This window comes from Saccopteryx bilineata, chromosome 3 (genome assembly GCF_036850765.1).
Source record: "Saccopteryx bilineata isolate mSacBil1 chromosome 3, mSacBil1_pri_phased_curated, whole genome shotgun sequence".
In the NCBI taxonomy this organism is placed as follows: Eukaryota; Metazoa; Chordata; class Mammalia; order Chiroptera; family Emballonuridae; genus Saccopteryx; species Saccopteryx bilineata.
The window spans coordinates 153,341,730-153,357,901 of NC_089492.1; the positions used below are offsets into that span (position 1 = coordinate 153,341,730).

Genomic DNA, 16,172 nt, shown 5'->3' on the forward strand with positions numbered 1-16,172 from the left:
GGTGGACTAAGGAGGGTGGGAAATAGGGACAAAATAGACTTTGCTTGGGTCAGTGCAGTGTGTAGATTAGATTTATTGAGTTGTACAACTAAACCTATAAATTTAATTAAAAAGATAATAAATATCAGAAGGGGGGGGAGAAAATAGACCTAGGTCCTCTTCTTGTGGAACTTCACGTTTAATGGGGGATTCAGATACTTGGTATCAGAAATGTGATTATGGGAAGAATGTAGGTTTCTGTTAGTACATATGGAAGTCCTCATCAGGATCTGGGTTGTTGATGGTGTCAGAATATTTCTGACAAGCTGAGAGTGTCAGGGTCAGGAGGGGTGGCTGGTTGGAGAGCACGCCTGGGCTCAGAGGTCATGGCATGGAGACTGGGTGGATTGATGGCTCGCTTTGGCGAGATAAGCAGGGGCCAGGTCTTGCAGAACCCTGAATGGCAGAGGTGGATTCTGCCCATGGGCAGTGTGGGGCTGGGGCAGTGACAGAATCAAACTGTTTTAGAAACACCACATCAGGTCCTGGCCAATTGGCTCAGCGGTAGAGCATCACCTTGGCGTGTGGAAGTCCCAGGTTCGATTCCTGGTCAGGGCACACAGGAGAAGCGCCCATCTGCTTCTCCACCCTTCCCCCTCTCCTTCTCTCTCTCTCTCTCTCTTCTCCTCCCACAGCCAAGGCTCCATTGGAGCACAGTTGGCCCGGGCGCTGAGGATAGCTCCATTGCCTCCTCCTCAGGCACTAGAATGTCTCCAGCTTCAACGGAGCAACACCCCTGATGGGCAGAGCATCGCCCCCTGGTGGGCATGCCGGGTGGATCCTGGTTGGGCACATGCGGGAGTCTGTCTGACTGCCTCCCCGCTTCTAACTTTGGGGAAAAAAACCCCAAAAAGAACACCACATCACTGTGGAGGAGCAGTTGGACTGGGGCAGGAGGAGCAGTCAGGAGACTTTGTGAGACCCTGGAGAGGTGAGAGAGGGCCGGTGGCAGCCTGGACTGAGGAGACAGCAGTTGGAGGGGAGTTGGACAGAACTGAGTGATGTTGACAGAACTGGAGATTGATTGGATATGGGGAGCAGAGTTATAACAGAAAATGACAGAGTTGAGACAATACCCATGTTTCTGACACAGGCAACTAGGTGGATAGTGGTGCCACCCATCAACATAGGCAATGGAAGTAAAGGCAGAGGGTGGGCTCAAGGGATCGTGATGAACTAGGTGTAGATTTGTTGGGTTGTGTCTGTGGGCAACCTGACTAAACAAGACCAAGTGGATAGATTGTTGGATAATTGGGTGTGGAGCTGACTGAGAAGAAAGATTTGGATGGCATAAATCTCTCCATAAAGTTGCTCCTTGAAGGCAAGGAATGAATGCAATACCCAGAAAGATTGTTGCGTGTGAAGAGACCAGGCATAGACATGAGGTCCTGCACAGCACCCTGAGTGACAGCAACGTGTAAAGGAGTAGCATAGGAAAAGAAACAGGCAGAACACATTCAGGAGGAGCCCAGGAGGCAGGAGGTAAGCCTGGAGCATGCAGCACCTGGGAGCTTGGGGGAGGACGGCCCTCAGATGGAAATGGTAGCCTTGCAAGAGGTTGGGAGTGGAAGGCATCCACTGATTGCCCGCTGAGGAAGTTGTGACCTTGCTCTGAACAGTAGAACAAGGAAAACCTAGTTTAGGAAAACCAGAAATAGAGACATAGTAAACGTGGACGGTTCTGTAGAAATCTGTGGCAGTCAGAGGACCGACTCTTAGGGAGGGCTGTCATTTTCTCTCTTTTTAAAGCTAGGAGGGCTTTTAATAGGTTTGGTTTATTTTATTATTTAATTTTATTTCATTTCATTTTTAAGTGACAAGAGGGGAGATAGAGACAGACTCCCACAAGCACCCTGACTGGGATCCATCCAGCAACCGTGTCTGAGGCCAACGCAGACCAACTGAGCTATCCTCAGTGCCTAGGGCTACGCTCAAACTAGTCCAACCACTGGCTGTGGGAGGAGAAAAGAGCGAGAAGGGGGAGAGAAGCAGGTGGTTGCATCTCATGTGTGCCCTGAGTGGGATTGAACCTGGGATGTCCACATGCTAGGCTGACACTTTATCCACTAAGCCAACAGGTCAGGGCCAATAAAGGTTTATTTGCTGATGAGAAAAAGCCAGTTGGGACCAAGATGGTGACCAAATAGGAGAATGTGGCATCTGTGGCAAAGTGGGGGTTGAGGAATATAGGCTTCAGAGCCAGGTGGGAGAGGTGGCCTGGGGGGAAGAGGGACTCCCTCAGAGAAGAGTGAGGAGAAGGTGTGAAGTCCCGAGGTGGCATGTGGGTGGGCAAGGGCAGAGGATGAGAAGCTGAGGGAGCATCTCCCCATTGGCTTCTGTTTCTCTGCCACTAAGGAACTGAGCTCCTGGCCTCAGATCCCAGATGCCCCAGTTCTGTCTCCTAGTAGCCAAGAGGCTCTGTCACCTCAGGGGGTTCTGTGTTTTCTTTCAGATGATGAGGATTTTTATTGCCTTATTTCCTTATTCCCTGCCCTCTTTATCCACCCAGACTTCTAGCTAAGGTGGTCTGCTGCCCTCTATTAAAACATGTCATTCTTATCTTCAGGACAAGGTCTCTCTTTCCATCTCTGATAAAATAATTTCTGTTACAGTAATTTCTATCTGTGCTGTCACAGGAGATTTGGATGGTTGGCCTGTCTGATTAGACATTGGAAGACTTTTAAGAACATGCTACCCTTTTTTTCTTTTTCTTGAATTAAAAACATTTCAATTACAATTACCATACAATACTATATTAGTTTCAGGTATACTGCATAGCAGTTAAACATTTATATACCTTATGATGGGTACCTGAGCCAGTAAGTCTAGTACCCGTCTGATATCATACATAGGTATTACAATCTTATTGGATATATTGCCATTAATTATATCTTACCAGAAAGCTGGCTCTGTTTGTTTTCATTCTAGCCCTGGGCTAGTTCTGTGCCTCACAGTTAAACAAATGGCAGGGCCCATTTGGATTCTTACTCCCCACAGACATTTATTTACACCAGATAGTATCGATACATTTCTCATGAGTGGTTCTGGGAGGGAATGAAGTTAAGGAATTGGATGCAGGAAGAGCAGAGTCCTTCTTTAAGGGCTAACGTTCAGAACTCAGCTTTGTGTGTCTGGAAGCCTGACCCAACTGACTAAACCTCCTCTGTGCCCTCTGACTTAAGGCACCACATCCACCCATGACTCTGAGTGGCCACATAGGTTGTATGGAAGGGCATCCTACTTAATACAAGGACTGCTATAAAATAAGACCCTTCCTGACATGGTTTTAAAAGTCCTGGGCGCTGAAGTTTGGAAACTGATGCTGTAAAGTAAAAAATTTAACTGAGCATTGGGTGGAGGGTCTTACATGACAAGCTCTGGGAGTAAGCCTCTCCCCTGGTGGACCATATGACTGATGCCAACTCTGCTGCTTGTCTGGCAGTTTGCTCTTTGAAACAGCATAGTAGGAACTTTGCAAGTGGGGCCCATTGGGTTCAGTGTCTGCTTTTGTGAGGCTCTGCTGCATTGCTGTATTCTACCAAGGGACTTACATTCTGTAAAGGAGAAGGCTCCCATTAAGAAACTGAAATTAACTTCTGCTGTTTATACCATATGGAAAGCCTCTTGGAAAGCTGCTTGTCATATAGCCTGGCAGTGTATTTATCATGGAACGGTTCCATTGGAACCCGATGCTTGTATCTGGGGCACCCAGGAAGAGTATTTAACCCTGAGTGCAGAAGGCTGTCATTTATCTGTCATCTCTAAAAAACTCGCTGGAGCATATTTATGAAAGAGATTTGGAACAGCTGTCATTTCCACTGAGTTAGAAGTGAAGTTGGGACTCAGAGTATCCAGAAACACATTGTAGCAGAGGCTTGTCTACACTAGCTCTATTATCACATGTATTTACTAGGGCGTTAGTTAATTGCTAGTGCTGACGCATCTGAATTTCTTATCCCAGTTATATTTTATAGGTTTTAGAGGAATTCTTAAAGTGAATATATTATATCAGCCAAGGAGGCCTAGCAGATCTTAGAAGAATGAACTGAAATTTTCATGATCTGAAAATTAACACTATTCTGGCCGATATATTAGCAAAAGATGAGGTTCCCATTTGTCAAAACCTGTCAGTGAGCAAGCTCCCAGGGGAGCCTGTGGAGCAGAGTCTGAGAATTTGGTCTCTGGTGCCAGACTGCCTGACTTCAGACCCCAGAATTGTCACTCCATGTGTGTGGGACTTGGACAAGTTAGCTAACCTCAGAGCCTCTTGCTTCTTCATTGGTAGATGGGGATAGCGTCCCTCAGGGTTTTGAAGACTAATAAATGAAATAATGTATACAGAGTGCTTCATACATTGGCTGCATGTAGTAATCAAGGGGAGTTGTTGTTATTAGCAAAATTTAATATGGGCAGGATGGGTTTGGGAAGATGACATAGGTCATCTCAAAAGGCTACAGTTGTGTATGTGACTGAAACAGACTCCCTTCTGTTTCTGAGTGTCACAAGAGCTGTGGTATGGGAGAAACCTTCAGTCCCCTTCCCATTCTCATAGACCACATTGGTAGCCCTGAGGCAGAGGTCTGTAAATGTGTGCAGTTTCAAGGTTAAATTATGACCAAAATAACCTTTGTGGTCAAAGATGAACAAGTAAGCCTGGACTGACCTTTCTGAGGTGTCTGTGGTGGAAATAATGTTGGGAGGGTCACACGAAGTTGATGAAAAGGCAGTGGCATAATGCTATTGGTGGAAATGGAAAATGGAATTACTTGACTCAAAAGGGAAAACCTAGTTCAAGTGAGCAGGGGCACAGTGATGGACTTCTGGATTTAAGGGTGTGTTTGTGTTCACTGTTGACCTGTCTTGACTCCTCAGTAGATCTTGAACCACTTCCAGTTTTCACTGCTTTCATGACCACTACTTTCACCACTGCTATCAGCACCGTGGCTACAACTCAGGGTCTTGAAGGACTCCTGTTGGGAGGAGGATCCTTGCCTTTTTTCCAAGCTCCGATTCCAACCCCACCTTCTCTCTGCCTGACTTGCTTCTGTCACCTCCTCACTCCCTGACCCCCTTTCTGCCTCTCAGTTCACCAGCTCTGTCTGGAGACTGAGGAGAGGACTTGCAAGTATACTTCAACAGCTTTGCTTTACTCTGACTTAAGAAAGGGTTACTGATCTTTTATCATTTGCTTTGTAAATAACAGGTGTGGTAATTAGCTGACTCATTAAATTGAAAGCGATTGTTATAATTTTGCAGTGTTTGATTAAGTTTCTTTAATTATAGTTTCTGAAGAGCGGGAGAGTTTCCAGGCAACGTTCTTCTCTTCACATAGTTCTTTTCCTTCTTCCTGTTTGCCCTTGTGGCCACTCGTCTACACCTCAGGGACAGGTTAGCTGTTGTCCCTGGACTGTAAATGACCCACGACTGAAAAGATGTCTCCTCTATGATCCAAGCCATTCAAGGCCAGGTCTTATGCAAATTGTAAAAGTTTTTTTCACTTACTACCTCCACACCACACCTGCTTTCAGAAAGGGATCAGATAAACTTATGATGTAGGTGAGGTGGTAATGACAGGTCAGCAGTGGAGCAAATCAAAGAGAATTGCTGTTTAAGGAAATAAGATGGTTTGCGGAGGGCAGACGTCACCTTCTCTGAATGTTCTCAAAGGGCGCTTAATAGTGATTTATGTACCTGAAATTTTAAGGCCTGCTTTTTCTCCATCCCTTTCCTCCACCTGCTCTTTCCTCAAGACTCAGCTCAAAGGTGATCACTTGCAGGAAGCAATTCTGATTCCCTGTGCTCCTGACCACATGCTGTCAACATTCTCTGAGTAGAATGGACCCCTCCTCCCTCCTTCCCCCTCTCCTTCCCCTCCTCCCACTTACCCCAAGACTGCCAGCTTCTCAGCAGCCGCACAGGCTGGTCACAGCCCTAATTGTCTCCCTAGCATTTAACACTGTGGCATTCAGAAAATGCTTTGGGGCTAAAGTGAATTGTTGTTCTATTTGCTATTTGAAGAGGGCAATATTTTTTAAACATGATAACTTTCCTCAGAAATAGGTTAGAGGTGTTCATTATCTTCTCCTTGAATTCACTTGTTCCTAGATTCCCAACCCTGGTGATATGCTACTAGGTAGGATAATTATTTTTTAAAGGATAAAACCATTTGATAATTCTAGTCAAGTATTATAGTATAACTAAAGGTATATACCCTTGGCTGAAAGCCTCCTTCATGGCAGGTGCAGTTTGCTCAGAGCAAGTGTTCATATTTAAAGGGGCTGCATGCGGATCAGCACTGGAGGGAGGAGAGCTGTCCATCCCCTGTGACCAGCTGAATCAGCCAGGTCAGCCCTGGGGCTCAGCAGGGTGGGGCTGAATGAGCTCCAGAATCCTTCCCTCCGGTAGGGCAGCCTGGGCCAAGATTGGAGCAGGCTGATGAATGGATCAGATTTGATGAAAAAGGTGATGATACTATCTGACTTATTCTATGATACATGTGTGAGTGTTGTGGAGGGAGACTGATTTTGGTCTTTCGTTTAGGGAGTACAGAAAATTATAATAGCCTAGCCTTTATTTCAGAATTTTCCTTTTAAAAGTTCTTTGTGCATGAGGAATAGCTTCCCTTTGCTTTGCTTGTTTTGTTTTGCGGCTGTGGGGCTCACGGTCACTATTTATCAACACTGGGTTGGTAGACATCAGTGTGTAGCAAGTGTGGCCGGCACATGCCTCATGGGCAGCTCTCCTTCCCAGGACAGACAGGAAGAAAGGACGTTGGACATTGTTGTTCTTTAATACAGTGTCTTCTTTATGACATCGTTTTAACGATCAAACTTTTATCCTAAGTTTCTTGATCTTAAAAAAAAAATTAATCTAGCAATATCTACTATCCCTGTCTTTTTCCAAGGGACATTGTAAGGATAATTAAGGGACAGATGTGTGACATGTTTTGAACTCATCGGAAAGGAGAAGCCATCAGGATCAAAGGTATTACTGTTACTTAGTTTCATTTTCATACAGTTCCATATGATCAAGAATACATTAATTTTGGAAATGACGATAAGCTCATGTTGGACATCTGTTCCTGCTTAACTAGCACAATTGACTTCTGCTTAAGCCCTCCAACAGACCTTAGTTTGTAGGTTAAAAACAAATCGATAGGAAATGAGTAGAAAGATATTACTACAGTTTTTTTTTAATTCATGATTTTAATTTATTGTATTTACATAGATTTAAGTGTCCCACCGAATATATCTCCCCCCACCCACGTGTTCCCCTCACCTCCCCCTCTGCCCCCTTCCCCCAGTGGTTTCCCCCCTTCCCTCCAGGATTTGCTGTCTTGCTCTCTATAATGCTGTGTTATGTATATCTAATTTCACTAATCTCTTTCCCTTCTCTGATCCCATCGTCTCTTCCACTTTCCCTCTGGTCCCATTGATCCCACCTCTGCCTCTATTCCGTTGGTTGCTCAGTTCACATTGTCCATTGGATTCCTCAAATGAGTGACATCATATGATATTTTTCTTTCTCTGCCTGGCTTATTTCACTTAGCATGATAGTTTCCAGGTCTATCCATGTTGTCGCAAAAGGTAAGATTTTCTTCTTTTTCATGTCCCTATTGTGTATATGTACCACAGCTTTTTAGTCCACTCGTCCACTGAAGGACACTTGGGCTATTTACCGATCTTGGTTATTGTGAACAATGCTGCAATAAACATGGGGGTGCATTTCTTCTTTTGAATTAGTCATTTGGTATTTATAGGATATATTCCTAAAACTGGGGTGGCTGAGTCAAAGGGCAGTTCCATTTTTAATTTTTTGAGGAATCTCCATACTGTTTTCCACAGAGGCTGCACCAATCTGCATTCCCACCAGCAATGCAGGAGGGTTCCCTTTTCTCCACATCCTCGCCAGCTCTTATTATGTGTTGTTTTGTTAATGAGCGCCATTCGGACAGGTGTGAGGTGGTACCTCATTGTGGTTTTAACTTGCATTTCTCTAATGATTAGTGATGTTGAACATTTTTTCATATGCCTATTGGCCATCTGTATGTCCTCTTTGGAAAAGTGTCTATTCATTTCTTTTGCCCATTTTTTGATTGGATTGTTTACCTTCCTGGTGTTGAGTTTTACAAGTTTTTTATAAATTTTGGTTATTAACCCTTTATCAGATGTATAGGTGAATATATTCTCCCATTGTGTGGGTTGTCTTTTTATTTTGTTAATGGTGTCTTTTGCTGTGCAAAAGCTTTTTAGTTTCATATAGTCCCATTTGTTCATCCTGTCCTTTATTTCACTTGCCCATGGAGATAAATCAGCAAAAATATTGCTATGAGAGATATCGGAGAGTTTACTGCCTATGTTTTCTTTCAAGTTGTTTATGGTTTCATGACTTACATTTAAGTCTTTTATACATTTTGAGTTTATTTTTGTGAGTGGTGTAACTTGGTGATCCAGTTTTATTTTTTTGAAAGTACCTGTCCAGTTTTCCCAACACCATTTGTTAAAGAGACTATCCTTACTCCATTGTATGCTGTTACTTCCTTTATCAAATATCAATTCTGGGTTTATTTCTGGGTTCTCTGTTTTGTTCCATTGCTCTGTATGCCTGTTCTTATGCCAGTACCAGGCTGTTTTGAGTACAATGGCCTAGTAATATAACTTGATATCAGGAAGTGTGATACCACCCACTTTATTCTTCTTTTTCAGAATTGCTGAGGCTCTTCGTGTTCTTTTTTGGTTCCATATAAATTTTTGGAATATTTGTTCTATATCTTTGAAGTATGTCATTGGTATTTTAATAGGAATTGCATTGAATTTATAGATTGCTTTGGGCAATATAGACATTTTAATGATATTTATTCTTCCTATCCTTGAACACAGTATATGCTTCCACTTGTTTGTTTCTTCCTTGATTTCCTTTATCAATGTTTTATCATTTTCTGAGTACAAGTCTTTAACCTCTTTGGTTAAATTTACTCTCAGGTAACTTACATTATTTGCTGCAATAGTGAAGGGGATTGTTTTCTTAATTTCTCTTTCAGAAAGTCCATTGTTGGTGTATAAAAATGCCACTGATTTCTGAATATTAATTTTATATCCTGCCACCTTGCTGAATTCATTTATCAGGTCTAGTAGTTTTTTGACTGAGACTTTAGGGTTTTCTATGTACAGTATCATATCATCAGGAAATAATGATAGTTGTACTTCTTCTTTTCCAAATTGGATGCCTTTTATCCCTTCTTTTTGTCTGATTGCTGTGGCTAGGGCTTCCAGAACTATGTTGAATAAGAGTGGTAAAAGGGGGCACCCCGGCCTTGTATTCTGATCTTAAGGGGATTTCTTTTAATTTTTGTCCATTGATTATGATGTTGGCTTTGGGTTTGTTATAGATGGCCTTTATCATGTTGAGGTATGATCCCTGTATCCCCACTTTGCTGAGAGCTTTGATCATAAATGGGTGTGGATTTTATCAAATGCTTTTTCTGCATCTATTGATATTATCATGTGATTTTTATCCTTTCTTTTGTTTATATGTTGAATCACATTGATTGATTTGCGAATATTGTACCAGCCTTGTCTCCCCAGAATAAATCCCACCTGATCATGATGTATGATTTTTTTCATGTATTGCTGGATTAGATTTGCTAATATTTTGTTGAAAATTTTAGCATCTAAGTTCATCAGGGCTATTGGTCTATAGTTTTCTTTCTTTGTAGTGTAGTGTCTTTGCCTGGTTTTGGAATCAGTATTATGCTTGCCTTATAAAAGGAGCTTGGAAGTGTTTCCTCCTCTTGAATTTTTTGAAATAGCTTGAGAAGGATAAGAGTTAGTTCTTCTTTGAATATTTGGTAAAATTTGCGTGTGAAGCCATGTAGCCCAGGACTTTTGTTTGCTGGGAGTTTTTTGATAACTGTTTCAGTCTCATTTGATGAAATTGGTCTGTTTAGGTTTTCTGATTCTTCTATATTGATTTTTGAAAGATTATATGTTTCGAGGAATTTGTCCATTTTGCCTAGGTTGTCTAATTTTATGGCATTCAGTTCTTCATAGTATTTTCTTACAATGCTTTGTATTTCTGTTGTGTCAGTTGTTATTTCTCCTCTCTCATTTATAATTTTATTTACTTGAGTCCTCACTCTTTTTTTCTTGGTGAGACTGGTTAAAGGTTCATCAATCTTGTTTACCTTTTCAAAGAACCAGCTCTTGGTTTTATTCATCCTCTGTATTGTTTCTTTAGCCTCTATGTCATTTATTTCCGCTCTGATCTTTATTATTTTCTTCCTTCTACTTCCTCTGGGTTTTACTTGCCATTCTTTTTCTAGTTCTTTTAGATGCAGGATTAAGTTGTTTATTTGAGCTTTTTCTAGCTTCTGAAGGTATGCTCATAATGCTATGAACTTCCCTCTCAGGACTGCTTATGCTGTGTCCCATAAATTTTGAGTTGTTTTATGTTAGTTTTCATTTGTTTCAAGGAAATTTTTTATTTCTTCCTTGATCTCATTGTTAACCCATTTGTTATTTAATAACTTTTATTTATTTTCCAAGTGTTTGAGTGTCTTTCAGTTTTTCTATTGTAGTTGATTTCTAGTTTCTTGCCATTGTGATCTGAGAAGATATTTGATATGATTTAAGTCTCCTTAAATTTATTGAGACTTGTTTTGTGTCCTAACATGTTGTCTATCATAGAGAATATGCCATAAGCACTTGAAAAGAATGTATATTTTGTTGCTTTAGAGTGAAAGTTTCTGAAGGTATCTATTAAATCGAGTTGATCTAGTGTGTCCTTTAAGTCTTCTGTTTCTTTATTAATTTTCTTTCTTGAGGATCTATCCAGTACTGTTAGTGGGGTATTGAAATTCCCTACTATATAGTATTGCTTTTGATTTTGCTCTTTAGGTCTATCAAAATATGCTTTATATATTTAGGTGTTCCTATATTAGGTGTGTAGATATTTATAATGGTTATCTCTTCCTGTTGGATCGCTCCCTTTATCATTATGTAGTGAACTTCTTCTTCCCTTACTATAGCCTTTGTTTTAAAGTCTATTTTGTCAGATATAAGTATTGCTACCCCAGCGTTTTAAATTTTCATTTGCATGAAATATTTTTTTCCATTCCTTTACTTTCAGTTTATGTGTATCTTTTGTTTTGAGGTATGTCTCTTTTAGATAGCATATGAGTGGGTCCTGTTTTCTTATCCACGCAGCTACCCTATGTCTTTTGATTGGAGCATTTAATCCGTTTACATTTAAGGTTATTATTGATATGTAGTTGTTTATTGCCATTTTATTCTTTAAAGTTATGTTCCTCTTTTACTAGATTTCTCCCCCTTTGTTCTGTTTACAACAGACCCCTTAACATTTCTTGTCGTATTTGTTTGGTTGTAATGAATTCCTTGAGTTGTTTTTTTTTTTTTTTGTCCAGGAAGCTTTTTATTTCTCCTTCAATATTAAATGATAGCCTTGCTGGATAGAGAAGTCTTGGTTGTAGGCTCTTGTTTTGCATTACTTTGAATATTTCTTTCCATTCCCTTCTGGCCTCTAATGTTTCTGTTAAGAAGTCAGATGTTATCTTTATGGGGGCTTCTCTGTAGGTAATTGACTGCTCTTCTCTTACAGCTTTTAGTATTCTTTCTTTATCTCTTAATTTTTTTTATTTTAATTATGATGTGTCTTGGTTTGGACCTCTTTGGATTCGTCCTTAATGAGACTCTCTGTGCTTCTTGAATTTGTGTGACTTTTTTCTTCATCAATTTAGGGAAGTTTTCAGCTATGATTTCTTCAATCAGATTCTCTATCTCTTGATCTTTCTCTTCTCCTTCAGGAGTCCCTATGATGCGGATGTTGTTTCTGTTCATGTTGTCACAGAGCTCTCTTAGAGTTTCCTCAAACTTTTTGAGCCTCTTTTCTTTTTGCTGCTCTGCTTCCGTGCTTTCGTTTATCTTGTCTTCTATCTGGCTGATTCTATCCTCAGCTTTATCCATCCTGCTTTTAATTCATTCCAGTGTGGTCTTCATTTCTGATACTGTATTTGTCATTTCTGACTGGTTCCTTTTTATTATTTCAAGGTCCTCTTTGATACTTGCTTTCTCTTTATTTAGGTGCTTATTATGTCCATCCATTGTTTCTCTAAGATCTTTGAGCATCCTAACAATCATTATTTTAAACTCTGCATTCGGTAATTTGTTTTTTTCCATCTCATTCAGATCTATTTCTGGGGATTTCTCTTGTTGATTCATTTGGGTTGCATTTCTCTGCCTTCCCATTTTGTCTGTGTGTAAGAAGGGTGTGGCCACAGGAGCTCAATGAGTGTCGCCTCTGTGTTCCCTAGGTGTGGTCTGTCTGTAGGCCCGCCACCTCCTCTGCCGCCACCTCGGACATTCGGGCATGGACCTTGCCGGTGCCAGCCCACCACTGTGGTCACTGTCACTTCTGCCCAGCATTTGCCAGCCCGACTGCGCTCATGCGCCTCCGGTCTGCAGACCTGGCCAGCCCTAGCCTCCACTCTGCCACCACGGGTGGGAATGTGCTCGGGCACCAGGGCCTCAAGATTCGGCCCTGTGGGTGGAGGTGCATTCTTGTGACTAGCCGCAAGCCTCAGCCGGTTTTCCAGTTTCCGCCTTGCCCTTGTGGGCTGACTGCTGGTGGGCCCGCTCTTGCATGGCCAGCCCAAAGCCATGGGTTGGATCGCTTTTGTGTGGTCCGTCCTCAGCCACAGCCAGTCGTTGGCTTCTGCCTTTGTGGGTGGGACTGCACTCATGCCCAGTCCACAGCTGTGGCCGGCCCCTGGCTTCCACCCTTGTGGGCGGGACTGCGCTTGCGTGCCCCGGCTGCAGCCACGGCCGCGATGGTGGCCAGCCCCAGCTTCCTCCTGCCTTGACAGGACTGTACTCCCGTGTCCCGCTGCTGCCTGCCCTCCAGCAAGCCAGCAGTGTGGGGCTGGCAATGTAGCTCAGACCTCAGCACTCAATACTGTATCCCTGATGGCTCCCTCCTTCTAAGCAATTCTTTGTTCTGACTCTGATTCTTTGCAGCAGGAGAGCTTCTGTTTGGTGACCTGCTTCCCTTTGCTGGTATTGCTGGTTCCAGGAAAAATATTCACTTTAGATTTGGGTAATGACTCAGTCCAGGGGTTAGAGTGGCTGTCCCTCAAAGTGTTTCTCCCTGTGCCTCCTAGATTACACTCTCTTCCTGCTATTCTGGTCCTCTCATCTCTCCCCATCCCCCAGAGTCCTGGGTGAGTGGTTGTCAAAGAGGTTTTCTGTGTGGTCCCTTTAAGATGAATCCTGATTCTGAGAAATCTGTGACTTTCTCGCAAACAGTATCCTGGCTTGTTTCGCAGCTAAATACTGTTCATACGCCTCTTCTAGGCTCTGGGGATGCAAGTTGGGGCTTCGGTCCTGGGGCCCAGGACCCTCCCTTCTTTGGGAAACTCCCCTCCTGCCACGCGAGTCCCTCTGGGCTGCCGCTAGCTCCTCGGAGCTGGGCAACCCTTTCCACATTTCTGCTTTTCCTAGCCGTCTCAGTGTGGCTTCTTCGGTGATCTTTGGTTATAGATTCCTCTTGGTTTATCCCAAAGTTGGTTTTTCCAGATGATAGTTCTTAAAATTTAAGTTGTAATACACTTTGGTTCTGGGAGGTGGAAGTTGGAAGATACATCTACTCCATCACCATCTTGCCGCTTTACTACAGTTTTTTAGGCTATTTTATTTAAAGTCTAAAAATAAGTGTTTTTTTAAAGGAGATGATTAAAAAACTTCATTTTCTGGAATGTTATACATCTGCAGTAAATAATATTATAGCAGTTGGCTGCCTCCACTTTTATGCAAAATAAATAAATACATTTCATTTAGTGACATATATTAGAGGAGTATGGTTCTTGTAATTTTCACAGAAATCAGGAACAGCCTTACAGATGATAGGAATTTTACCATATGTTACTAACAAAGAAACCTAGCTCTGAACGCAAGGCTTTTACTGAGTCTAGTGTATATATCTGCATGCCAGAATTCAGGACTTTCTACAGTTTCACCCTCCAGGGAAGCTGACCTGACTGTCAGCCTGTCATGGGAAAGGTTCCTTTGCTTATAAAGCACATGGCATGGTCCTCACAGTGCTTGAATGACAGAGGACAGGAAGAGGGCTGAGTTTTAATGGTGACAGAGAAAGGCATTCTTCAAGATTGTGAATACCTGCCCAGATTTCACCAGTGATTAGTGGAATTTTTTTTCAAGAAGGTATTGTCTTTATGAGTCAAAACATTTCGTGTTGGTAGAAGAGATCAAAGTTCAGATGCTTGGGGAGAGATGGGAGATAGCAAGGTCAGACTTTCTCTTGTAATGACATTTGCTTTAGGCAGGTGGCATTTTAGCTTCCTAGGCCTGACTTGACAAGTAGGAGTTGTGGTTCTAGTTAAGGATAAGGTATGGGTTTGTTGGAAAGAGCTGAATGCTTAGTGGAGACTACAGGGTTGCCTACCAAGGAAGGATACGAGGTACATCTGGAAAGGAATGTGTTCAAGAATGGTTGCTCTCATCTGGAAAAGGGGGATGACGGTCATTTTTGGTCATTTTGGTTTTATCTGCTGGTGTGGAGGGTACCACATGACACAAGCATTATGGTGGTCCTATAAGAGATGGCCATTTCTATTAGTGTAGTATTTGTAGGTGGTCCTGAGAGTGTTTTAAGTCCCATTTAGTATTAGAAACCTTAGGCTGGGTACACAGGCAGGACCTCATTAGAGAACTTTAGTTAGCAGTGGTCTGAGTCTCAGGGTGCTTTTGGTTATCTTCAAGCTTAAAGGGGTTGGGGTGTGAGACAAGTTTTGTTAAGGAGGAGCAGCTTCCTCCTCACCTCCAGCTTCTCTATATCCAGAAGTGATCCTTACTACTGACCCTGGAAATGCTGTGAGTCTGATATTTGCCAATTGATTTTGACTTTTATTGTGATGCCTTTGTCTTAAACATATAAGCCACGTTGCAAAATAGGTGGGATTTATAAATTTGTTTTTATTGCTACACGCCACATTGCCCTTCCCTTTTTATGTCATGCCTCGTGCTTAGACCCCTTCTCCTCCCCCCACCCCCACCTTTGGGGGAATAAAGCAGACAAGTTCATGCACACTAACATGCAAAGACTGTTCAAGTTTAAATGTTGTCCCTTCTTGTGGTGTCTACGTTTCTTACAGGGGTGAAGACATCTTAAACCAGAGGAATGACTCTCTAGTGGTGGAATTTCAGTCATCGGCCAGCCGGTGCAGGAGGTACTATTATGTGCTTGGGGGCCTTCTCAGAACCCCAGAATCATCCTAAATGACCATCTGTCTGTTCCATGTTACATAAAGTCACGTTGTACATCACACCAGTCTTATGTGTTTGGTTGGCTTGACCTGGCTGAGGGCGGCAAGCATGTTTATGGAAGTCCCTGTGCATGGAGTTGGGCACAGTAGGGGCTGCACAGGTGTCTGCACATACTGACGAGGGGAAGAAGTGGGATGCATGCAATGCAAACTTTTTTACTCCCCCCCCTCCCCACTGCAAATGCTGGTATTGGTCCAAAGTTAGCAAGTTCATAGTGAAACTAGAATTCTTCTCTTGGTTAAAGCCCACTTCATGTCCATCCACATCCTGAGCCATATGTTCTGAGAGAAGTCTCCATTGGAAATCCATACAAGGTTCATGAAAGCTGGGGCTTCACACTGTGAATGTCCACAAGCAGGACAGGGCAGTCATGTTCTCTCCTTTGAACTAGAAGACTGGTTCTATGAATGAGAGGTCATTTCCATTTCGTGACTCCCTTCTGCCATTTGTATCGCTATGGCCACCCCAGAAACTTCTCAGTGACGGCAATGTTGGAGTTGTGTGCCTCTAAGCTGGTTAGACTGTGGCTGCGGTCTTGCTATCTGAAGGTCACTAGTTGGACTCCCAAATCTAAATAATTTGGGATAATGTAGTAAGGATGAATTAAAATGCTAATAGGCTACATGGATAATGTAGTAAGGATGAATTAAAATGCTAATAGGCTACATGTTCCTTTTTTTTTTTTTTTTTAACATTTCCTACTCTTAAATGTCAATGCAGTGACTTAGGTGTTCTCACAGCCTTGCTGGGAGCATTTTTAGCTTTACCAAGGAGACA

The 16,172-nt window shown here is 42.4% G+C and overlaps 1 protein-coding gene and 1 long non-coding RNA gene across 3 annotated transcripts in view; one reads left to right on the top strand and one right to left on the bottom strand.

Annotated features, from left to right (window-relative positions):
* Nucleotides 1–16,172, bottom strand: part of LOC136330682 (uncharacterized) — a 445,590-nt gene that overhangs the window by 379,925 nt on the left and 49,493 nt on the right. The window lies entirely within an intron of this gene.
* AFF3 (ALF transcription elongation factor 3) overlaps nucleotides 1–16,172 on the top strand; it is a 719,747-nt gene that overhangs the window by 129,263 nt on the left and 574,312 nt on the right. For both annotated transcript variants that reach the window (XM_066267825.1, XM_066267826.1), the window contains exon 3: nucleotides 15,224–15,298. In XM_066267825.1, the coding sequence (XP_066123922.1) occupies nucleotides 15,224–15,298 (75 nt within the window). The remainder of the gene's footprint in view (nucleotides 1–15,223; nucleotides 15,299–16,172) is intronic.